Source organism: Rhineura floridana, chromosome 9 (genome assembly GCF_030035675.1).
Source record: "Rhineura floridana isolate rRhiFlo1 chromosome 9, rRhiFlo1.hap2, whole genome shotgun sequence".
NCBI lineage: Eukaryota > Metazoa > Chordata > Lepidosauria > Squamata > Rhineuridae > Rhineura > Rhineura floridana.
Genome location: NC_084488.1, coordinates 123,583,815 through 123,609,416, shown reverse-complemented (window position 1 = coordinate 123,609,416; position 25,602 = coordinate 123,583,815). Strand labels below are relative to the sequence as shown.

The following is a 25,602-nucleotide window of genomic DNA, read 5'->3' as shown; positions in this document are numbered from 1 at the left end:
CAAACCCCTAAACCTATAACACTATTGTGAATCTGTTTAACTGTTAATTAAACACCACGAGTTGCATTCAACTAAGCCCTACTCAAAATAGATTCACTGAAATTAATGAACCTTTGGACTTCTCCTGTGCCCATCCTTCTTCTCACCCACATTTATTTATTTATGTACTGGCTACTGTAGATTGTAAATTGTATTGTTTTATTGATGTGTTGATGTATTTTATTGATGTATTTTTATATTTGTGTTTTTTTATAAGCCACCTTGAGGGCCTTTTGGCTGAAAGGCGGGGTAGAAATAAACAAAAATAATAATAAACAATAATAATAATAAAAGAATGACTAGATATATGTAATAAGTTTAGTCGGGAAGGAAAGAGGCCAAAAATCCCTTCAACAATGGAGTTGCCTTGGACAAGAGGAGGAGTTACTTTAGTAATTAGCCCAAGATATTATGAAGCATGTACACTGGCAAATAGTTGGGAGTGGTTTAATGCAGGGGTGGGCTGCATTTTTTTCACCCTTCCAGGGCCGCCTGCCAGTGGTGGGTGCGGCCAGCAGCAGAGAGTGAGTGAGTGAGGCTAGGAGCAAATGTGAATGAAGCCAACTGCGCGACTCTTACTTTTGTGCAATAAGTACGTTCCAGCTACGCAAAAGTCAAGGATTTATACACACACCTCCATCTTCTATCCGGGTGAACAAGAGACATTATCTCAGATCAAACACAAGGCAAGTGTGCCAAGGGTCAGACAGTGAACATTTCCCCTCCCCAGCCTGAGATTCCCCGTTTCTGATTTAATGGTATAGGTACAGAAACGAAATTAATATTATGAAATTAATGAGAAATAAATGCCCATCTTTAAAACATGTGCTTTGCTTTAATTTATTTTTTTAAACAAGATATGGAAAACAAGCAGTGCAAGCAGTTATTGTGGAGCAGAATTAGCTCTTTGTTTGTCAGTTCTAACATCTTGCAATTAAAATGAGCAAATTAATAGAGGAATCCTATATGCCTATGAACAGTAAAAGTCCGATAGCTAAGATTACTGGGGCACAGAACTGCCCAATAGTTAAGGTGAGGAGCAAATCAAAGGTTCTGCCACGATAAGCCTCAAACTTCTATAGGTTATGAAAATGGTTCCTGCTGAGCTAACAACTTGAAATTGGGCATTCTTGAGGTACCTGATGAGGTCTACGAACGAACCAAATTTCAAACCAATCCAATATCAGATGCCACAAGTGTGGAACATTTAAAATGGCTGAAAATGGATAATTGCCTTCTTACCTCCCTTTTTTATCCAGGCATATACTTCTTCCGTTTTTTGTGAAAACTACAGATCTCCTTTATTAAGGGACATACACTTTTATTGGATTCATAAAAGTCTGAGCAGCAATTCAAAAGTTATTGTTTCCCTAGCTCATTTAAGTCTAATGGGTAGAGTTGGGGGGATTGTGGTATTACCCCATCCTCTGCTATGACAGTCATTTTGTGACTAGCTCAGCTCAATCATGGCAACCATTTTGTAATGTTGTGTACGACAAATTTCTAAATGTCCCTAGATGCCCTCAAAAGCTTGGTTTTTGCCAAGAATGAGCATGTGTGCTCTATAAGCTCCTTTCAGTATTGTTATACTAGTTCACTGCAGAGGAAGATTTTGTGTAGTACTACAGCAAGACTGAATGACACGAGAGTTCTAGCGTTTTGGATTTATAACTGCAACATGATGAACAAGAGAAAAACTACCATGTTGAGGTTTCCACCACAGTGCATGCTATAAGACATCTTTGGGACTTGAGATGCTTACTGGGAAGAAATGGGCTGGGTGGTACTGTGCTGCTGTTGAAGCAGTGAGAAGTGGGTTAAACACCCATCTTCCAGAACACCACTTCCTTTGCAACCCAGTTCTGCTCCAGACCAATGCATCCACCACTCCCATACACTGTCAAGATGCATCTTGTCTTTCAAATCTATGAAAAATGGAAATGGACTGCCTTCAAGTCGATCCCGACTTACGGCGACCCTATGAACAGGGATTTCATGGTAAGCGGTATCCAGAGGGGGTTTCCCATTGCCTCCCTCTGAGGCTAGTCCTCCCCAGCTGATGAGGGCCTGCTCAGCTTGCCACAGCTGCACAAGCCAGCCCCTTCCTTGTCCGCAAGTGCCAGCCAGGGGGCAACTGGGCTCCTTGGGACTATGCGGCTTGCCCACGGCTGCACAGGGGGCAGGCCAAGTCACCCCTGAGCCACTCCCTGTGGGGGTGATCTTTAGCTGGCCCTTGACACCCAGGAGACATGAGCAGGGATTTGAACTCACAGACTCTGGACTCCTAGCCAGGCTCTCCTCCCCACTGTGCAAGAGGCGGACTAATCTCAAAAGTTGCTTTGCCATTCCTCATGACTTGCACCATCAGATCATAATGGTACTAGGAAAATCAGCAACCTCCCCCCAGTCACTGGCATTAGCACCACTGTTGACCCTACACCTCATATCCTACTTTTTAACCCATCCTGTCAGCTACTGATGTATGCAACGAACAGGCATGGGCCGGTTAGCGGGAGGATTCCTCTAACGATACAGTTAGGCTCAGATGCTTCATAAGGCAATAGGACTGAGTTTGAGGACATGGGGCCTCTTTACTTGTCCCAGGCACTCCATCCTCTCCATCAGGATTTGAGTCTGAAAGACCCAGGAAAAGTGTGGATGTTTGGAAAGTTCTAAGCTGCTACAATTTGTGCCATTGCATAATTGCTGATCATGGAGCATGTCTGTCAGAGCATCAGCCTTAGCTTTTCATTCCCAGAGTTGGTGGAGTTTGAGCCAGCATGAGATAGCCCTAACTCTGATATTGAATGAGGAGTGGTTTTTTAAAAAATAAAATAAAATAAAAAAAACTTTGAATTTCTGTGTTAATCAGAAATAGAGTACAACAAGGGTAAGTCAACATGGACTTCAGTTCCCATCATTCCTGATTGCTCACCTTGCTGGCTGAGGCTGATGTTATTGTCCTCCAATAACATCTGGGGGACACCATGTTGGCTACTCCTAGAATAGAGGTTTACAGCTTATTGGCATAAATGGAAGAGAGAGATTTGGATGATGATTTCTGGAAATAGATAGGGGGAAATGCAGGGGGAGGGGCCATAGCTCACTGGCAGAGCACCTGTTGTATGTGCAGGAGAACCTAAGTTCAGTCCCCAAAATCTCCAGATAGAGCTGAGAGAGAACCCTGCCTGGAACTTCGTAGAATGGCTGCCAGTCAGTGTAGAGGATGCTGAGCTAGATGGGCCAATGGTCTGAGTTATTATTATCATTATTATCAATTAGTTAATTACATTTATATGCCGCCCTCCCTCCCAGAAGGAGCCCAGGGTGGCAAATAAGAAACATACCACTAAAAACATTTTAAAACATCTGAGAAACAAAGCATGTTCCTATGTAGAGGTACATTTAATAGTGATGAATCTAGCACAAACATTTTTTTTCAAACTGATGGTGTCTAACCTCAAAAAAGATCAAGACAATATATGAAGTAGAACATGATATTCACATGCCAGCATTCAGTTTGCTCTCTGGCAAAAGCGAACTATAAAGTGTGACCTGGAGCCTGAACAGGGCCAGTGGGTGGATTGAGACAGCTCCATGGTTAAGAACATAAGAACATAAGAAGAGCTTGCTGGATCAGGCCAGTGGCCCATCTAGTCCAGCATCCTGTTCTCACAGTAGCCAACCAGGTGCCTGGGGGAAGCCCGCAAGCAGGACCCGAGTGCTGTGGAAGCCTTGAAATCCCAAACTGAACATGACAAGGCAGCCTCAGTGTGAATGCTGAAAGCCCCCAATACAATCACTTGGGTGTTCTCCAACACCAAAGCTGGGACCACCTTGTCCAGTGAGGGTTTTTGGCAGTGGGGTGGGTGGTACGTGAACAGGGTTCCTGTTTTGTCTATCACTGTCGGGAGGCCGAGCTGGGGTCCCGGGGAGTTGGAACAAGAGGATTCCTATGGATGGCAGAGGGGAGGGGGAGGAACTTCCCCCCTTTGGAGTGAAGACGAAACAGAGGAAATGCCAGTGATAGGGTTGCCTAGCAACGGGGAGCCTGAGGGCTTTGAAGTTTCGGAATCCTCCCTGGACATTCTCACGCCTCCCCTTCTGCGAAGCTCAGAGCAAGAGGGGGAAGAGGGAGGGCTGCCCACAGCAGAAAAGCGGGGAGGCAGTTTACCATCAGCCCCTCCCCTATCCCCCATCCTGGAATCGGAAACTTCAGAAGAGGAGGGGGTGATGCTTCCCCCCTCACCGCGCACACGCAGACAGCTGAAAAGACAGGAGAGAAGGGGGGAAGGTGGGCAGTACCTGAGGAGCAGTTAAGGAGGAGCAAAAGATTACGCGCCCGTTTAGCCCCTTCTTAAAGAACAGGCGGGAAGAAGTCCCTTGCTCTGTCAACTTTCTCCCAATGCCGCAGGACCTGTATCCCTGTATCGCTTCATGAGAAGACTCAGTCTATGCTTTGACATTACCCTAATAAAACACGAATTACTTACAACCTCTGGTCTGGTTCCTGAGTCTCATCCTGGGCCTGACAGCTTGACAGAGCCACCTAAATCACCCTCAACGCTCTCTTCACTTGACTGGGACAAGATGTCAAAGGGAGCAGCGGGGGGGACGAACCCCACTTCTGAGACGGAAGAAGTGAAACTCTTGAGGACTAGGGTAGCTGATTTGCAGACGGATGTTCAAGCCCTGCTAGCAGCAGTCAAGGTGCTGAAGACAGATAATGAAACCTTGAAGGCCACGATAGACCAGATGCGAACAGCCCCTCCAGCTGCAGCAGTAAAGGTTCCCATTGGACTGCCCCCAAAATACGCGGGACAAAGTGATCAGTTGGCAACCTTTGTGGCTCAATGTGAGTTATATCTGGATGTCAGGCACACGGAATTTCCAGACGATGGGGCTAAAGTAGCTTTTGTGATTAGCCTCCTGGAGGGAGAAGCTGCAAAATGGGTGACTCCGTATCTCGTGAGAAAGGATACTGTTTTAAGAAGGTACAGAGGATTTATACAGGAGATGACCGAGATGTTTCAAGACCCGCAAAGAGCTGAAACAGTAGCGCGACAGCTAGGCGCTCTGAAGCAAGCTAAAGGGACGGTTTCTGAGTACACTAACGCTTTTAAAATTCTGTCCCAGGAAATGGGTTACAATGACGCCACCCTGATGTTTATGTACCGGAGTGGATTAAATGCTGAAATCCTGGATGAGTTGGCCAGGACCTCCCCCCCCACTGACCTACCAGGGCTCATCCGGCTATGCCTACAGATAGATCACCGGATGGAAGGAAGGCGCCTGGAAAGGAAGCAGGAGGTCCCGAGATACTCAGCCTCGGCATCCCGCAGCAAGACCCTTCCCACTGCAGGAATGACAGGTAATGCAACTGAGGGACAGGGAGGGGCTAGGCCAAGACTGTCGGAAGAAGAAAAGGAAAGACGACGCCGGGAACGTTTATGCTTTTATTGTTCAAAGCCGGGCCATGTGGCCAGAGACTGTGGACTGAAAGGGGGGAAAGCCGAGCCATCGGGAAACTAGAACACCCAGTCCACGTGCAGGCCGGTGGACTGGGGGCAGCGTTGTATAAAGGCCCCCCAATGATCCAACCTCCCTCAAAAGGGGTGTTGGTCTTGCCTATTTGGATTACAACTTCCAGAGGAGTGGTGTTTAATTCCACTGCCTTAATTGACAGTGGAGCCTCCACAAATTTTATTGATGCAAAGCTAGTCAAGCATCATGGAATTTCCCGGTGGAAACTGGACGCTCCCCTAGCTGTGGAGACCATCGATGGGAGACCCCTGAAGTCAGGAGGGGTGACACAAGCCACGGAGGAAGTGAAACTTCAAATCCCTGGGCATGAAGAGTTCATTTCGCTATACGTGTCAGATCTCTCGAACTTTGAGGTGATTCTGGGAATGCCCTGGCTAGCAAAGCATGAACCCAAAATAAGTTGGAAGGAGGCGGTGGTGTGGTTCACCTCACAGTATTGCCAGGAGAACTGTCAACCTGAAGGAATCAAGAACACCTTAGCGGGGGCAGTGCAAGAGATCGAGCAAGTGACCATGACGCCGAAGTATGAAGAATTCAAAGATGTGTTTGATGAAAAAGAGGCAGAGACTTTAACCCCCCACCGCCCTTACGATTGTGCGATTGATCTCGTGCCAGGAGCCAGCATCCCATCGGGGAGAATCTACTCTCTCACAGAGATTGAGAGGGAGGCCCTGAAGGAATTCCTGGATAAAAACCTGAGGCGAGGATTCATACGCCCCTCACAGTCCCCTGCTGGAGCGCCACTATTGTTTGTGAAAAAGAAGGGGGGGAACTCAGGCCTTGTAATGACTATCGTGCATTGAACCAGATCACCATCCCTAACAGCTACCCGCTGCCCCTGATCTCAGAGTTGCTGGATCGACTGCGCTCCGCAAAAATCTTCACAAAGCTGGATTTGAGAGGAGCATACAATCTGATCAGAATGAAGGAGGGAGATGAATGGAAAACGGGATTCTTGACCGCTTATGGTCAGTTTGAGTACCTGGTCATGCAGTTCGGGTTTTGTGGAAGTCCAGGAGTTTTTCAAAAGTTCATGAACGATGTGTTTAGGGACCTGTTGGACACGTATGTAATCTGTTACTTGGATGATATTCTGGTGTTCTCAAAGAACCAGGAAGACCACGACCAGCATGTGAAAATGGTGTTGAAGAGACTGAGAGACAATCACCTGTATGCTAAGTTAGAGAAATGTGGATTTGACCTCAAGTCTCTAGACTTCCTTGGGTATCGAATCTCAGCGGAAGGTGTGGAGATGGACCCAGGGAAAGTAAGCTGTATATTGGACTGGGGCCAACCTGTCACCAAAAAGGATGTACAATGGTTTTTAGGGTTTGCCAATTATTACAGAAAGTTCATTCCAGGGTTTTCCAAATTAACAGCTCCTCTGACTGACTGTTTAAGGGGGAAGAAGAAGTTTCAATGGATAGAGAACGCCACCGAGGCCTTTGAAGAGCTGAAGAGAAGGTTTGCTACTGAGCCCATTCTGCGCTTTGCTGATCCGAACCGCCCTTTCGTCATGGAAGCAGACGCTTTGGATTTTGCCATCGGGGGGGTACTTCTGCAATTAGACCAAGAAGGGAAGGAGCTGCACCCCTGTGCGTACTTCTCTTGGAAGTTAAAGCCTGCAGAGAAGAACTACACAGTTTGGGAGAAGGAACTGTTGGCCCTCAAGCATTCTTTTGAAAACTGGAGACAATACCTAGAGGGGGCCTCTCATCAGATTGAAGTGCGCTCCGACCACAAGAATCTTGAAAGCCTCCAAACAGCCAGAAAGCTGAACCAGAGACAGATAAGATGGTCCCAGTTCTTCACTAGGTTTAACTTCAAGATTACGTACCATGCCCAAGCCAAAAACCAGAGAGCGGATGCCTTATCCAGACAGCCACAATACAAAGAAAGTGAACCCGAGGACCAGCCTCAGTACGTGATCCCGCCAGAGAAATTAAAGTTGGGAGCATGCCAGCCTTCATGGGAAGAGGAACTCAAAAAGGCACAACAAGAAGATGCAGACATGCTAAAATATCGGCAGGAGACGGGACAAGGCCAAGACTCAGAAGTAACCTTTCACTGGAGAAATGGACTCTTATGGTTATGTGCCAGAAGGGGAATTAAGACTCAGAATCCTACGCCAGTGCCATGATTCCATCACAGTGGGACACTTTGGGATTTACAAGACCATTCAGAACGTGGCCAAGGACTTCTGGTGGCCTAAAATGCGTCGGGATATTGAGAGCTATGTAAAGTCCTGCTCTGTCTGTCTGTGGACAAAAACACAAACAGGGAAACCAGCAGGACTGTTAGAACCGTTACCTGTCCCACACGAACCCTGGAAGGACCTCTCCATGGATTTTATAACTGATCTACCCAAGTCCCAAGGAATGACAGCCATCTTAGTAGTGGTAGATCTACTTACCAAAATGGCACACTTTCTTCCTTGTGCAGGGGCCTTAGAAGCTAAAGAAATGGCCAAGTTATTCATCAAAGAAGTCTACCGGCTGCATGGATTGCCAAACAGCGTAATCTCAGACCGAGGAACTCAGTTCACAGCTAAATTTTGGAGAGCAATGTGGAAACAGTTGCAGACGGAACTAAAACTCTCCTCCGCCCATCACCCCCAGACAGATGGGCAGACGGAACGCTTGAACGCCGTTTTGGAAAGATATTTACGAGGTTATGTGTCCTATCAACAGACTGACTGGGTATCATATTTGCATTTTGCAGAGTTTGCCTACAACAATTCTCTGCACTCCAGCACTCAACAAACCCCGTTCTTCGCTAATTATGGGTTCCATCCTAAGGTCTTTCCAAGCAGCTCAGAAGGAATGCTGGTACCGGCAGCTGAGAACTTCCTTAAAGAATTGCAAGCGGCGCAACAGACACTGAAACAGCAGTTAAACGAAGCCAAAACGGAGTACAAGCGAGTTGCTGACCTGCACAGGAAGGAGCCCCCCCCCCTTCAACCGGGAGACCAGGTATGGCTGTCCACCCGCTTCCTCGAGATGCCGGGCAAATGTAGAAAATTACAAGACAAGAGGGTGGGTCCTTTCGAAATAGAAACTCAAATTAATCCCGTGGCGTACCGACTGAAGCTTCCCGACACGTTTAAAATACATCCTGTGTTTCATCGATCCCTTTTAACGAAAGCCGCCCCTCCCAGTGAGTTGCGGCCAGAGGAGCCTCCCGGAGCCCCACTCCTGGTAAATGAGCAACTTGAGTTTGAAGTGGAGGAAATCTTAGATTCCAGGATCAGACGCCACAAGCTGCAGTACTTAATTCACTGGAAAGGCTATGGAGTGGCTGACAGATCATGGGAAGATGCAGCTGATGTGCATGCTCCAGATTTGGTAAAACTTTTCCATCAACGTTTTCCCCACCGTCCCAAGCCAGATAGGGGGAGGGGGCACAGCTTGGGAGAGGGGATGGTGTCAGGAGGCCGAGCTGGGGTCCCGGGGAGTTGGAACAAGAGGATTCCTATGGATGGCAGAGGGGAGGGGGAGGAACTTCCCCCCTTTGGAGTGAAGACGAAACAGAGGAAATGCCAGTGATAGGGTCGCCTAGCAACGGGGAGCCTGAGGGCTTTGAAGTTTCGGAATCCTCCCTGGACATTCTCACGCCTCCCCTTCTGCGAAGCTCAGAGCAAGAGGGGGAAGAGGGAGGGCTGCCCACAGCAGAAAAGCGGGGAGGCAGTTTACCATCAGCCCCTCCCCTATCCCCCATCCTGGAATCGGAAACTTCAGAAGAGGAGGGGGTGATGCTTCCCCCCTCACCGCGCACACGCAGACAGCTGAAAAGACAGGAGAGAAGGGGGGGAAGGCGGGCAGTACCTGAGGGGCAGTTAAGGAGGAGCGAAAGATTGCGTGCCCGTTTGGCCCCTTCTTAAAGAACAGGCGGGAAGAAGTCCCTTGCTCTGTCAACTTTCTCCCAATGCCGCAGGACCTGTATCCCTGTATCGCTTCATGAGAAGACACAGTCTATGCTTGGACATTACCCTAATAAAACACGAATTACTTACAACCTCTGGTCTGGTTCCTGAATCTCATCCTGGGCCTGACAATCACCAGGTACAACCCATCAAATCTGGTTCCCAGGAAAATTTTAAGGAAATGTTTTTAACATTCTAATTTTGTTTTGGGCAGTCTGTATGTTTCACTTTACCTGTGAAAGTCTTCTTTCATTTGAGACGATGTCTCTGGGTCCCCTTTGCTGTTTATTATGTGCAAAAGTATATCAATTTCTTCAAGCATCACTTTCAGAGGGTTCACATAACCATATCTGCTCCTAGTCTACAACACTAACTTACATATAATACCATAAACTCCTGTCATCTAGTTGAATCACCTGAAAATGCAGGAAAGCCACCGGCACAGCATCCCTGATAGCTAGCTATAAGAACATCAGAAGAGCCTGCTGGATCAGGCCAGTGCCACACCTAGTGCCGCATCCTGTTCTCATGGTGGCCAACCAGGTGCCCCAAAGGGAAGCTCACAAGCAGGACCTGAGCACAAGAGCACTCTCCCCTCCTGCAGTTTCCAGCCTCTACTTAAAAACGATTAACAAAAAAGGGTCCATCTTCCAAGGCAGTCTGTTCCACTGTTGAACAGATCATACAACCAGGAAGTCCTCTTCCTAATGTTTAATGTCAATACTTTTTCTCATGATTTGAAGTTATTGGTTCAGGTCTTATACTCTTGAGCCACAGAAAACAAATTTGTTCCACCATCTACAGGACACACCACCATGTATTTGAAGACGATTATTTTATCACCTCTTATCCATCTCTTCTTCAAGCTAATCATACCCAACTTCTTCGCATTTCCTCTTATAATGTGGTCTCCAGGCCCTTCATCATCTTTGCTGGCCTGCTCTGGAGCATGCCAGTTTGTCAATAACCTTTATAAACTGGACACAATACTGCACAGTGAGGTCTGACCAAAGTGGAATAGAGTTGTTCCATCACCTCTTGTGATCTGGACACTACTGTTGAGACATCCTAGAACTGCATTAGTCTTTGTAGCCATGGCATCATACTACTCACTCATGTTTAGCTTGCAGTCTCCTATAGATCAGGGAAGGGAACCTGTGGCCCTCCATATGTTGCTAGACTATGATGAGGGATGATACAATGAGACCTTACACAATAAAATCAGTCCGATAGATAGCAAAACAATGAGTATTATCATTTTTGCAGTGGTGGTCATCTTGGTGGCCATTACCATATGCACTACACATAAAAAGTGACCCCATGATTATCAAATACTAAATGTCTTTCTGTGTCATCTGCTGCTGATGTTGTCCTGTCTTCCCTTCAGCTGGGGTCCTTCAGGGGGCAGGGGCAGATGGAGTCCTGCTTACAGTTGGAACAGAGTTGTTATGCCATGAAAAGTAAGGCTCAGGTAAGGCGAGTCCAGAAGTCATGTCTAAGTAAGGGTTCCCAGGGGTGGGCATGCTGTTAATCTGGGGCCTGGTATGCCTGCAGAACCATCAACTATAGCAAACTTCAAAGACACAGTCGAACACAAGAGGGGAACCTTTTTGGCTTCCACGGGCCAGAACCTTACCTGACCCCACCCCAAGGTGGATGGGACAAACCACATGTCAATCACATGAAGTCAGATGATTGACAGGCATATTGTCCCATCCACTTGCCAAATGCACTTAGGAACCTCAGCACAAAGGTTTTCACTAGCTCTGTGCTCAGGGTGGGCAGCTAGCTGTCAGGTGGGAACTGCTTTGCAAGACCTACACAGTGATCCAGCAGCCAGCCATTGCCCACAAAGAGCAGGTGCTATATTGCCATTTTACTTGGTTTTGCTTTGTTTTCTTCAGAATTCATAATGCCGTCACCTTGCTAAGGAGAAAATCCAAAGACTAATTCAAGAACACCCACTTAACACTGGCACATAGGGTTGCCAGGTCCATGGCCTGAGACTGATCCTGTATCTTTAGGAGAAGAGAAAGTCAGCCAAATGCAGGCGTTCTTTCAACACTGTAATGGGAAAAACCACAAGGTGGAATTCTCCCTTCCCCCTGCACAACTTTTAAGGATACAGAAGACCTCTAGAAGGCCGGGCCTGGCAATTAAGAGGTCTTCTGTTTCTTTAAAAGTTGTGCAGGGGGGAGGGAGATTTCCACCTTGTGGTTTTTCCCATTACAGGGTTGCAAGAACACCTGCACTTGGCTGACTTTCTCTTCTCCTAGAGATACAGAATCAGTCTCAGGCCATGGACCTGGCAACCCTACTGGCACATGAGCTGTGAATTGGCAAGGTAAGGAAAAGCAACGACTGGATCCTTAGAAGCATGCCGTGTACTGAGTCAGAGCATTGATCCTTCTAGCACAGTATTGCTTGCACTGACTGACAGCAACTCCCCAGGACTTCAGACTGGGTTCTCTCTGAGCTCCCAACACTATACCTGAAGACTGAACCTGAGACTTTCTGCATACAAAGCCACTGAGTCTAAACTAATAACATTCCCGTTTATGCAGGAGGGTGTTTGCCTCCAACCACCTCCTTTTGAAAGAGGACTTGGGTGGTTTTTCCCCAGGAGGGGAGGGAGGTCACGTGGGGCCTGCTGGCCAATCCTGGGTGGGGCAGGGAGAAGGCTTAAAAGCCAGCCCTGCCTCTTCACTTGTTGGATGAGCACACCCTCCCACCTTTTCCGTATGAGCTTGTCTAGTCACCGTTTAGGGGCTGAGTAGGAATTTGGGGGGGAGGTGTGCTTAGCCTCCCCTTTGTTTTGCCTACCCCATACTGTGGGGCTTAATTGAATTGGCTGTAATGAGGGTGTGGTGCCTTGCTTATGGCATGGAGTCCAGACAGGTGATGAGGTTGGGGTGTGTGTAAAAAATTGGTGTACTGAGGCATTTTGGGTTTGGGCACCCTCTAGGAATCACTTGATGTTTGTTGCCTGGGTTAGACTTGGGGTGCCCCTTGTGGACTGGCTTGTGCATTGGGGTGAATGCCAGTAGAGTGGGGTCCAGTTGCGTAGGTTGGGTGCACCTAGCAAGCAGGGAGGCTTTCCTCCTCATTCTTGGCTGGGGAGCCTGAGCTGGTGGCTGGTTACATCCCCCGGGAGCTGGGGGGGGGCTCGTTCCCCCATCAGAGTTAGTTAAAGGCCTCACCTGCCTGGATGGTTTGCATTTGCTTAATTTGGTTGTTTTGGCCTGCAAGTTCTCCAAAAAAAAAGTGTGTTATATTTAAATAAATATAACATCATTCCAGTGCTTGTGACCAGAGTCTTCTTCCCGGGTGTAGGGACAAATCAACAAAGGGCAGAGCAGGGCAAAAAATAAACTACTGCTCATAACCCTGGAGAGTTCCCTGTGTGAAGATTGGCAAAGAACTCTTCTAGAGTGAGCTGTTGCTTCATGCAGCAAGCTTCAGCCTTCTGAAGGCTAACTGTCCTGATGACTTGTTAGGAGGGGATAGGGCTTATAGGAACTATCTGTTGTTTGAAGGGCCATTGGCCTATTCTGCAGTCACTGACTCCTATGCTGTGGAGGTAGTGAGGCCTGCATAGAAGGGGTGTCCTCTGAGCTAGTGGGGTTGGGCAAGGTCATATATTTTGGCCTGGATGGTCCAGGAGCAGTGGTAATGTCTCTTAAGGCACTGCCTCCTCCTCTCCCGACTCTGCTTCTGAGAAGGATTGCAATTCATGCCCTGAGAACAGACAAGTGTAGTTGTACAACACAATCCTAGTCTTCTACAAGCTCTTTTTAACGTTCAAAATGAAAGCCCAGATTTTCTGGAAACCAAATCCAGTAGTGGATCTTAGATTCATAGTACACAAAAGAACACAAGCAGCTCTTAGAAAAGAACAACATGAAATGTATAAGAAAGTCCTATATCTGGGACCTAGAAGAAATTTGTGCACAGACTTACAAAATGTTCAGAGGATTGTTTATATCAATCCATAACCAGCTCTTGCTCTTCTTATATAATCCAATCCAGTAATCATTCCCTTCGCCTATGAGTTCCGATTCCACATACATCTGTAGAGGACAATCAGAAAATAGTTACTGTATTTTCCTCTTAAAGGTTTTCCAGATAATCTCCCTTCCCCAAGGAGACAATAGTCCCTACAAACATTTAATGAGGATATAATGTGTGTGTGTACATCACAGTCGCAGACATTGCCCCTGAAGTATGCATCTTTCATTAAACTGTCTGAAGAAAGGCTCCTGTACACACACAAATCATGGAAGGTGATAGGACCTACCAGTATGGCTGTGCACGAGATTCAGCCAAATCCCAAATTGAATCAGGTTGATTTGGGTTCTGCCTGGACCAGGGTGAGGCAGCTATAAATTGCTACAGAGTGATTTGTGCCAATCTGTAGCTCAGTCTCTCAGAAAGCCAGACGGACTGTCTCCAAACTGTTGCAATGATTAATCATAACATCATATAAGGAGAACACCAGGGTGGAGACAGAGGGGCTGGATTTGTTCATGGAGAGCCTCGGGGCTAGAATCTCACTCCACCCAACACTCTACACCAGCCTTTCCCAACCAGTGTGTCTCCAGATGTTGTTGGACCACAATTCCCATCTTTCCTGACCATTGGCAATGCTGGCTGAGGCTGATGGGAGTTGTGGTCCAACAACATCTGGAGGCACACTGGTTGGGAAAGGCTGCTCTACACCAAGGGATGGTGCTTGGGGGCAGGAGGGAGGAATGGTGAAGTCTGAACACGCAGAATTCTTTGGTAAATTATGTCTCTAAGAGTTTGGCGGCATTTGTTCAGCTTGTGCTTTGTTTTCTTCACAGTATCCTATCCAGACTTATACCTGTCTGTTTTCCATTCTTAATCAATCCCAATCCCATCCTTATTTTTTTAAAAAAATGTTTGTTCTTTGTATCTTAGTTTTCCTCCATACATCAGTGCAGTTTTTAAAAAATCTGTTTTATAAAAGCAAACTTTGAAGGGGTGTAGCACAAAGGGCCCCTCAGAGCTACATGTCTGCAACTTGACGGGGTTAACCCCCATCGCTAAAGGCTAGCATGTCTGCAAATATCATGGGCCCTATGTGAAAAAACAAGAAAGTTTATTTATTTATTTTATTTATTATCTTTATTTATACCCCGCCCTTTTTCCAAGTGGAACTCAGGGCGGCTTACAACAAACATAAATATATATGATTAAAACATTCAAAATTCTACATTAAAATAAGATTAAACCATTAGCAAGATTAAAACATTTAACATCCACTTAAAATAAATAAAAGAAATTAAAATAGTGCAATTAAGCAATAGACAATGCAGCAATGAAGTGTCCTAACCACCTTTTATTCTAAAAGCCTGTTGGGATAAAAAAGTCTTTGCCTGCCGACGGAAGGACAATAAAGTTATTGTCATTTCGGTTTCCCAAAGCAAGTCAATGGGATTTTGAAAAATTTGTATTTTCCACAGATCTGGGGTGGTCCAGACATAATTGGTTTCTGATCCAGAGTTACAGACTGGGTCCACAAATTATGCAGTCAAGCAGGAAATGAGAAATTGAGAAGAAACGGGATTGCTTTAACAGTGAGAAGTGATGTAGCAAAAGCAATTAGGAGCTACAACGCAAGGTCTGAGCGAGTGATATCAATGAGATTTAACGGGAAACCTATTAACATAACCATCATCCAAGTCTATGCTCCAACAGCAAATGCAGAAGAAGAGAAATTGGAGAGATTTTATGCAGAAGTACAGGAAGAAATTGATCCCACACCAAAACAAGATGTGCTGATAATCATGGGGGACTGGAATGCAAAAGTAGGGAACAGAGAAGAATTAGGAATTGTGGGGAAAGGGGGCCTAGGAGACAGAAACGAAGCAGGAGAAAGACATTGAATTCTGTGAAGCCAATAATTTGTTTCTTGTGAACACATTTTTTGAGCAACTGAAAATACGACTGTGCATGTGGACATCACCAAATGGTCAATATAGGAATCAAATTGATTACATAATTGGTAGCAGAAGATGGAGAAGTTCCATACTTTCTGCGAAAACAAGACCAGGAGCAGACTGCGGTACAGATCATAAACTGGTCATATCTAAAATCAGAGTAAAGCTAAAGAAGAAGAACAAAGAAGAACAAAGCAATCACAACACCAAAATACAATTTAAATAACATCCCAGAAGAAATAAGATCAAATAAGGAACAGATTTGAGGCTTTATTGACAGGGAACCAGAAGAAGACATTATCAGGGAAGAATGCAAAAAGACAATACCTCTTGTTAAAAAGAGAGAAAGACCTCAATGGATGTCTGAAGAAACTCTTAAAATGGTTAAAGAGAGAAGGAAAGCAAAAGCAAAAGGAGATAGAAACACGGTCAGAACCCTAAATGCAACTATACAATGACTAGTACGCAGAGCTTGGAAGTAACTAGTTACAAGTAATGAATTACTTGTAATTTATTACTTTTTTGAGTAATGAGTGGGTAACTTCATTACATTTTCCTGGTAATAGAATGAGTAGTAACTTCATTACTTTTGAGGAGTAATTATAATGTTTCCAGCATTACTTTTGCACATTACTTGGGGGGGGGGGAGCAGGGGAAGTCTTCTGCTCCTCTGATTTGTGAATAAAAATCATGTGCTTCAAATTGGGCTTCTGTGCAGCATTGCTCTTCCTTCATGCTTTGTGGGTGCTTAGGAGGCGATGAGGGAGGAGGTGGAGAGCGAGACTAGGTGGAGAAAACAATTGTTTAAAAATTGACAGGAGTGGCAGGAGAAAAGAGCAGGAGGCAATATATATATACAAAAAATATGTGTGTTGGGGTATCATCATTGCTGGGGGTGGGGTGAGGGGATGTGAGATTCTGTTATGCCATTCTGTTAATCTTATGGGAAAAAATTCTACTACCCTCTGTGTGTGTGCTTATTTTTAATGTTGTTTTAGACTACTTAGATGTGCAGCAGCCAAGGCCAGCACCTTGTAGGCGTATTTTTTTAAAAAGTAACTGAAATGTAATTGTAGCGATTACTTTTGAGTAAAAGTAAAGTAATCAGTTACTTTCAGAGCAATTGTAATTGTAATGGTAATTACTACTTTTGGAGGGCCATGTAACCGTAACTGTAATTCATTACTTTTTAAAACTAATCTTCCAAGCTCTGCTAGTATGTAGGGACAAAGAGAACTATTGTTGGCTCGAGATGCTGAGTCATTCCCCGTGTTGGGAATGGGTTGATTACGCACTGTAAATGTGTGAAGGTCACACAGCTGTACTGCATCAAAGGGCTTGGCTATAAAGCACAAGCACAGAGTTCAGACTGTGGGGGGGGGAAAGAAAGAAAGAAGTAAACGTTGGTGACTGCTTTGTTTGGCGCTCAGATAAAGTTTGTTTTGTTTGCACAAAGCCGAAGTGTGCTGGAGTGATTTCTTGCTGTCCTACTAGCCAGGCTCGCTGGGAAAACGTACATCTCTGTGTTCTCCGAGCAACAAGCATCGAGTGGCCTGTTGGTTCGGGACATAGAGCCAAACAACTATGACAATAGCTGTTGTATCGAAATAGAAGAGGACAACAAAAAGGGAAGAACAAGAGCCCTATTCCAAAAGATTAGACAACTGAAATGGAAATTTAAACCACAAGTAGGGATGTTGAATAATCAACAGGGGAACATACTGAATGACCAAGATGAAATAAAAGAAAGATAATAATAACAATAATAAAAATTTATTTTTAGGCCGCCTATCTGGCCGAATGAACGGCCACTCTAGGCGGCGTACATAATTAAAAATACAACATATAATACAGTTTTAACATATAAAACAATTATAATCCACCAACCTACATCTATACACTGTAAACTAAAATTATCTAGGAGACTTGTATGCCCGCTGAAACAACCAAGTTTTCAATCCTTGGCGGAAACCTACCAAGGAGGGGGCCTGGCGAAGGTCGTATGGCAGAGAATTCCAGAGGGTGGGGGCCACAACTGAGGTTGCCCTCTCTCTGGTCCGCACCAGCCTAGCTGTCTTAACTGGTGGGACTGAGAGAAGGTCTTGTGAGGCTGATCTCGTCAGGTGGCATATTTGGTGATGCTGGAGGCGCTCCTTCAGATAAACTGGACCGACACCGTATAGGGCTTTAAAGGTTAACACCAACACCTTGAATTGGGCTCGGTACACAACTGGTAGCCAGTGCAGATCTTCCAGCACTGGGGTGATATGATACCGGCGGCGGCTGTTTTTAATCAACCGTGCCGCCGCATTCTGTACCAGTTGTAATTTCCGGACCGTCTTCAAGGGTAGCCCCATGTAGAGCGCATTACAGTAGTCTAAGCGAGAGGAGACCAGGGCATGCACCAACCATGGGAGCAGATGGACCGGAAGGTAGGGTCGCAGCCTCTGTATCAGACGTAATTGATACCAAGCTGCCCGGCTCACCACTGACACCTGAGCCTCCATGGACAGCTGAGAGTCAAAAATGACCCCGAGGCTGCGAACCTGGTCCTTCAGGGGCAATCTAACCCCGTTCAGCGTCAGGTCAATATCTCCTATCCTTCTCTTATCTCCCACAAGCAGTACCTCGGTCTTGTCAGGGTTCAGTTTCAGCCTGTTTCCTCCCATCCATTCACTTACAGACTCCAGGCACTTGGAAATAGTCTCCACAGCCAACTCCGGTGAGAACTTAAATGAGAGATAGAGCTGAGTGTCATCCGCATATTGGTGACACTGCAACCCAAATCTCCTGATGATAGCTCCCAGCGGCTTTACATAGATGTTAAACAGCATGGGAGAGAGGATAGAACCCTGTGGCACACCACAATTGAGAGGCCAAGGGTCTGAAACCTCCTCTCCCAATGCCACCCTCTGGTGCCTGTCAGAGAGATAAGAACGGAACCACCGTAAAACAGTCCCCCCAATTCCCATTCCCTCCAGGCGATCCAGGAGGATACCGTGGTCAACGGTATCGAAAGCCGCTGAGAGATCCAGGAGGATGAGGAAGGAGTGTTCCCCCCTATCCAACGCCCTCCTTAAATCATCCACCAGAGCGACCAAGGCTGTTTCAGTTCCATATCCAGTCCTGAAGCCCGATTGGAATGGATCTAAGTAATCTGTTTCCTCCAAGTGTGTCTGTAGCTGTTTGGCCACTACACGTTCGATCACCTTGCCCAAGAATGGTAAATTGGAGACTGGGCGAAAGTTGTTTAAATCTTGGGGATCCAAGGAGGGTTTTTTCAAGATGGGCTTTATTACCGCCTCCTTGAGGGCAGATGGCAATGCACCTTCTTCCAAGGAAGCATTTACCACCGCCATGATCCCTTCGCTCAGTCTCTCTTTGCAGCCCACAATGAGCCACGTGGGGCAAGGGTCAAACAAACAAGTGGTCGGTCTCACAGTAGAGAGCACCTTGTCCACTTCCTCAGAGGGAAGAGGCTGAAACCGATCGCACTGGACCGGATCGCAACTGATCGCCTCTGGCCCGCTTCCTGTGTCCACGGCGTGTGGAATTATGCTCTTCAGGCAATCGATTTTATCAGCAAAATGTTTTGCAAATGCGTCACAGGAGGCTTTAGAGTGCTCCATGGGTTCCTGGGCAGCTGGACCGACCAGGCTTCGGACCACTTGGAACAACCTCCTGGGACAACATTCTGCGGATGCAATAGAGGCAGCAAAGAAGCCCTTCTTTGCTGCCTTTGTTGCCACTTGGTAGGCTGCTATTGCTGCTCTAACCAGTGTCCGATCGTCCTCGGAGCGAGACTTCCGCCACCGGCATTCTAGTCGTCTCACCTTCTGCCTCAGCCCCCGCAACCGTGGTGTATACCATGGTGCTGTCTGAGTTCTATTCAGGGGGAGAGGACGTTTCGGAGCCACCCGGTCTATTGCCCCGATGAGCTCCCTATTCCACTCTGTCACCAAGGTTTCGACTGGGCGGCCTTCAGACAGCTCCAAATCTCCCAGCGCATTCAGGAATCCAATTGGCTCCATCAGGCATCTGGGGCGGACCATCCGAATCGGTTCCTGTCCCCTGCGGAGGGTGTGTGGCAATAAGAGGTCCATTTTCACCAGATAGTGATCTGACCATGACACGGGGTTTGAAGAAATAGCCCCCATTTTCAGAGCACTACCACCCCCTCCAGAGACAAACACAAGGTCGAGAGCATGACCAGCTACATGGGTGGGCCCACAATTACTAAGGTGCAGTTCCCAGGAAGTCATGGTTTCCATGAAACCCCGAGGGGCTCCTATGAGATCCGTCTCGGCATGCAGGTTAAAATCCCCCAGAACCAAAAGGTTGGGGGAAAGAACCCGCACAGCCGAGATCACCTCCAGCACCTCGGTCAGGGAGTCAGCTGTGCAGCGGGGCGGGCGGTACACAAGGAGAATCCCTAGACTGCCCTTAGGGCCCAACCTCCAGTACATGCAATCAACAAACTTGGTCTCGTGGAGGGGGGGTCTGGCAAAAATCAAGGACCCCCGATAGATAACTGCCACTCCCCCTCCCCGCCTACCAATCCTCGGCTGCTGCGCGTACTGGAAACCGGCTGGACACATGGCCCCAAGCGCAGGAGCTGAGGCCTCGTCCAGCCATGTCTCTGTAATGCATATCAGGTCTGCGTTCTCATCCATGATCATGTCATGGATGAGAGATGTTTTCTGTACCACAGACCTGGCATTACACAACAGCAGTCGAAGATTGGCTGGAGCTGTACATCCCCCAGTTATCTTCGGGTCATGAGCAGGCCTGGAACAGGGGATGGATATTATGCATCTATCTCTTGTTCCCCAAAACTGGCCTGGCCTGCCCCTAGCACCTTTCCGGCATCTGCCGCCTAGCCTCTGAATGTCGTGGCCTCCCACCCTCCCCACCGGAACTCTCTCTGCTATGCACATAGCCCCCTCCCGTCCAGGCCTCAACAGAATCACCCAGCCCTAACGGCCCACACAGAATTCTAAAACTGTTATTAACCCCTCCCCTTCCAACTCCATTCCACCAGGCGCTCCAGTTGAGCGCACCGGCAGCTCTCCTTCCCTCAGCTTCCCCTCACACAAGCCCCAGAGGGCCAGCAGGCAATAGCAATCCGGCGGCAGATCAACCACTGCTGCTGGGAGGTGCAGGACAAGGCCCGCCAAGCCAAAATGCCTTCACAAGATCACCCTCAATGGCCCAGGGCCTTGCCCACACCTCAACCTCATCCCACAGCGCCCCCACTATCACTGGGCCCACTGTCCTGCACCTGGGCGGGGAGGCAGGCCACACCCAAATGCCAGCCACCCTCCCACAGCACCTCCTAACTGCCGCCGGTCTGGCACTTCCCACGGCCTCTCCGGCCCCAGTCGACATCCACGTTTTCCCGCCACCGCCGGGCCGTTTCTCCGCGGCGCTCTCTCGTCGCCGCCGGGCCGCTCCTCTTCGGCGATCTCTCGCCATCACTGGGCCACTCCTCGGCGGCGTTCTCTCATTGCCGCCACCACCGTCGCTGCTGGGCTGCTCCTCCTCGGCGGCTCCACTCCTTGGGTCACTCCTCGGTGGCGCTTTCACAACTCCGCCGCCACCGCCACCGCCATCGGCTGTTTCTCGCGGCTCTCTCACCGCCACTCCCCAACTGCCGTCAGATTGATGTTCTCTCGGCTCGGTCGTCCCCCGCGGCTCTCTCACAGCCGCTGGACCGCTCCTCCACGGCACCCTTCCTACCACCACCGGGCCACTCCTCACCGCACTCTCCAACCACTCTCCAGCCACCACAGGGGGCCGGCCACACCAACTCCGGCCTCTCCCCACAGCACCCACCTCCACAGCACTCCTCCATTGCCCCGCCGTCACACCCGTCCCGACGCTGCAGGTAGAGAAGATACTTCAGCGATTTAAAAAAAGGGGGGTGAGGGCTGCTCCACTTCACACATGTGGCCCCCAACAGATGTAAAAGATGCAAAAGGTGATGGAACAATTTAAAAGATGTTAAAACTGTTAAAAACCTTGGCTTATGGAGCTTGACTTACAGAGCTCCAGCTCTTGCGTCCTCTCAAGCCGCCATTTTAGATATGAAGCAATACACAGAAGAACTCTATAAAAGAGATGCAAGGATGACAGATTCATTCACGGAGGAACTGTATGATGAAGATCCAGAAATTTTAGAATGTGAGGTAAAGCTGCTCTTAAAATACTTGGAAGAAACAAATCACCAGGAATAGATGGCATACCAATAGAGTTGCTACAAGCTACTGAGACTGAATCTGTCCAAATTTTGACAAATATTTGTCAAGAAATATGGAAAACTAAACAATGGCCCACACACTGGAAGTGTTCCATATACATCCCAATTGCAAAGAAAGGGGATCCCAGGGAATGCAGTAATTATAGAACTACTGCCTTAATATCCCATGCAAGTAAAATAATGCTCAAGATTCTACAACAAAGGCTCTTACCATATATGGAGTGAGAAATGCCAGACGTCCAAGCTGGATTTAGAAAGGGAAGAGCCACCAGAGATCATATCGCAAACATATGTTGGATAATGGAATGGACCAAGGAATTTCAGAAGAAAATCACCCTGTGTTTTATAGATTACAGCAAAGCCTTTGACTGTGTAGATCATGAAAAACTATGGAATGCTTTTAAAGAAATGGGGGTGCCACAGCATCTGATTGTCTTGATGTGCAACCTATACTCTGGACAAGAGGCTACTGTAAGGACAGAATATGGAGAAACTGATTGGTTCCCACTTGGAAAGGGTGTGAGATAGGGATGCATTTTATCACCCTATTGTTTAATCTATCCACAGAACATATCATATGGAAAGCGGGATTGGACCAAGATGAAGGAGGTGTGAAAATTGGAGGGAGAAATATCAATAATTTAAGATATGCAGATGATACCATACTCTTAGCAGAAACCAGTAATGATTTGAAATGAATGCTGATGAAAGTTAAAGAGGAAAGCACAAAAGCAGGACTACAGCTGAACGTCAAGAAGACTAAAGTAATGACAACAGAAGATTTATGTAACTTTATAGTTGACAATGAGTACATTGAACTTGTCAAGGATTATCAATACCTCGGCACAGTCATTAACCAAAATGGAGACAATAGTCAAGAAATCAGAAGAAGGCTAGGACTGGGGAGGGCAGCTATGAGAGAATTAGAAAAGGTCCTCAAATGCAAAGATGTGTCACTGAACAATAAAGTCAGGATCATTCAGACCATGGTATTCCCAATCTCTATGCATGGATGTGAAAGTTGGACAGTGAAGAGACAATAATGCTGGGAAAACCAGAAGGGAGTAGAAAAAGAGGAAGGCCAAACAAGAGATGGATTGATTCCATAAAGGAAGCCACAGACCTGAACTTACAAGACTGGGAGGTTTACGACAGGTGCTGTTGGAGGTTGCTGATTCATAGGGTTGCCATAAGTCGCAGTCGACTTGAAGGCACATAACAACAACAACAGCACATCCACAGAGCAATGGATGAGCCTCACCCTGGGAAAACCACCTTCATGTGTCCATGCACAGCCCTATGCACCACTCACACCAGAGAAGCCCATTTTGCTAGCACCCCCCCCCAGCCTAAGTTCACGTTGCTGTCCTCTGGTTCTGAAGACTCCAGCGTGGAGTTTCCAGTGGGATCATGATCTTCCTTGTGCTGTAGGAGACAATGGCTGTTAAAACAGGAAAGGCCCATCTAGTCCAGCACTTTGTTCTCACAGTGGCCACCAAATGCCTATGGGAGGCCCACAAGCAGGATATGAGCACAAGAGCACTTTCTCCACCTGCAGTTCCCAGCAACTGGTCTTCAGAAGCACATTGCCTCCAACAGTGGAGGCAGAACATAGCCATAATGGCTAGTAGCCTTATCCTCCATGAATTTCTTTAAACATCTTTTAAAGCCATTCAGGTGGCTGGCCATCACCACCTCTCGTAGAAGCAATGTGTGAATAAGTCATTTCTTATCTCTGCCCTGAATCTTCCAACATTCAGCTTCATTGGTGCCCACAAGTTCTAATATTATGAGAGAGGGAGAAAAACTTCTCTCTGTCCACTTTCTCCACACTATGCATAATCTTACACACCTCTGTCACGCCCCTTCTTACTTGCATTTTCTATAAACTAAAAAGACCTAACTTGGCTGCCCCTTTCTGAACCTTTCCCACTTCTACTGTATCTCTTTTGAGGTGAGATGACAGAACTGTGCACAGTATTCTAAGTGTGGTTGCATCATCGATAGGTATAAAGGCATTATGATATTGCCAGTTTTCTTTTCAATCCCTTTCCCCAAAGATCCTTAGCATGAAATTTGCCCTTTTCACAGCTGATGACACACACTGGATCAACATCTTAATCAAGCTATTATCTCAAGGTTCAGCAAGGCTTGTTCTTTGATATGCTTGGTTATTTTATCTTTAACAATGCTTTCCAACAGTTTTCCCAGAACAGAGCTACCCAGTCTGTACTTTCTAAGATCCCTGGGTCCCTGTAAAAAAAAAAAAATGGTGTTACAATGGGACTTTCAAGTTTTCAGATATGAAGGCTCAAGTTACATATTATTGTTACAACATCAGCAATTTTGTATTAGAATTCTTTAAGAATGCCCAGGTGGATATTATCCAGGCCTGGTGATTTGTCTGTTTTTAATTTCTCTGTTAGGCCTAGGACTTCATCTTGTCACCAGCATTGGCCCTAGCACATCAGACTCCTTTCCTGTGAAAGTTTCGAGCACAAGGGTCTGCCCTGTGTCTTCCACTGTGAAGACAAATGCAAGTAATTTATTTAGCTTCTCTGCAATCTCCTTATCCTCTGCAGCACACCATGGTCACCCAAGGGTCCAACCAGCTCCCTAGCTAGTCTCCTTCTATTAATGTATTTAAGTATTTAGTTATTGTTGGTCTTTATATTTTTAGCAATGTCCTCCTCAAATTCTTTTTTAACATCTCTTCTTGTCTGCTGGCATCTCTTTTCCAAAGGTTTGTGTTCACAAGGTTTGTATTCAAATAAGATATAATTCTGTGACTTATTGGCACATTTAAAACTGACTGAACTGAGTACGTATTCACATGGAGTTCTTAATGAACTTCTAACAAAAACATGGAACTTGTCCTTAAGGTTGACATCTCTACCTGAGAACTGCAAAATGGCCAATTGAACACCAGGGTTTTTTTTAAGGGATACAGGGGGATGCAGGAAATCACTTGCTAGTGCTGTACCACTGAGCTATGACCCACTAACATAGTTTTTTTTAGAGTGTCAGTAAGCAAGTGGATAGGCGTAATCCAATAGACATTGTGTACTTGAGCCTTCAAAAGTCTGAGGCTTTTTAGTTCAGAAAAAAGTGAGTCGGGGGGACATGATAGAGGTGTGGAAATTATGGACTTGGGGCCATCCAATAAAGCTGAGTGTTGTTGCTGTTCCCCAAAACACCACACAGCAGCAAACACATCAGTAATATTCTAAAAGCTGTTACAATATTCTAAAACAGTTTAAAAAATTGTTTCAACCAGTGATTGCCGGGTGGCCAGGAACACTGTCTTTCAGCCATCAAATGCCTGGGTGAACAGGAATGTTTTTAAATTTCTCCTAGAAGTCAATAATGAGGGAGGCAGATGCACCTGCAGGAAATGCCGCTAAAAAGGCCTTGTCACAGGTTGATGCTCACCAGGCAGCCCTCAATGGTGATGCTACCAAGGCCTCACTCATTGGTTGTCAGCTCCGAGATGGTTGTCACTGAGAAAGGTGGTCTTTTGGCACTTGAGTCCCAAGCTTTTTAGGGCTTTATATGCTCCGTGGCGCAGAGTGGCAAGCGGCGCTAACGCAGCCGAAGCTCTGCTCGCGGCCAGAGTTCGATTCCAACGGAAGGAGGAAGTCGAATCTCCGGTAAAAGGGGTCGAGGTCCACTCAGCCTTCCATCCATCCGTGGTCGGTAAAATGAGTACCCGGCATATGCTGGGGGGTAAAGAAAGGCCGGGGACGGAACTGGCAATCCCACCCCATATGTACGGTCTGCCTAGTAAACGTCGCAAGACGTCACCCTAAGAGTCGGAAACGACTCGCACTACAAGTGCGGGGACACCTTTACCTTTACCAACACCTTGCTGTGGG

General features: G+C 46.9%; 1 protein-coding gene across 1 annotated transcript in view; it reads right to left on the bottom strand.

Moving 5' to 3' along the window:
• The window catches only part of LOC133363694 (uncharacterized), a 77,748-nt gene that overhangs the window by 5,747 nt on the left and 46,399 nt on the right, over positions 1–25,602 (bottom strand). The window contains exon 7 of the mRNA XM_061582961.1: positions 13,466–13,575. Coding sequence (XP_061438945.1) covers positions 13,466–13,575 — 110 coding nt within the window. The remainder of the gene's footprint in view (positions 1–13,465; positions 13,576–25,602) is intronic.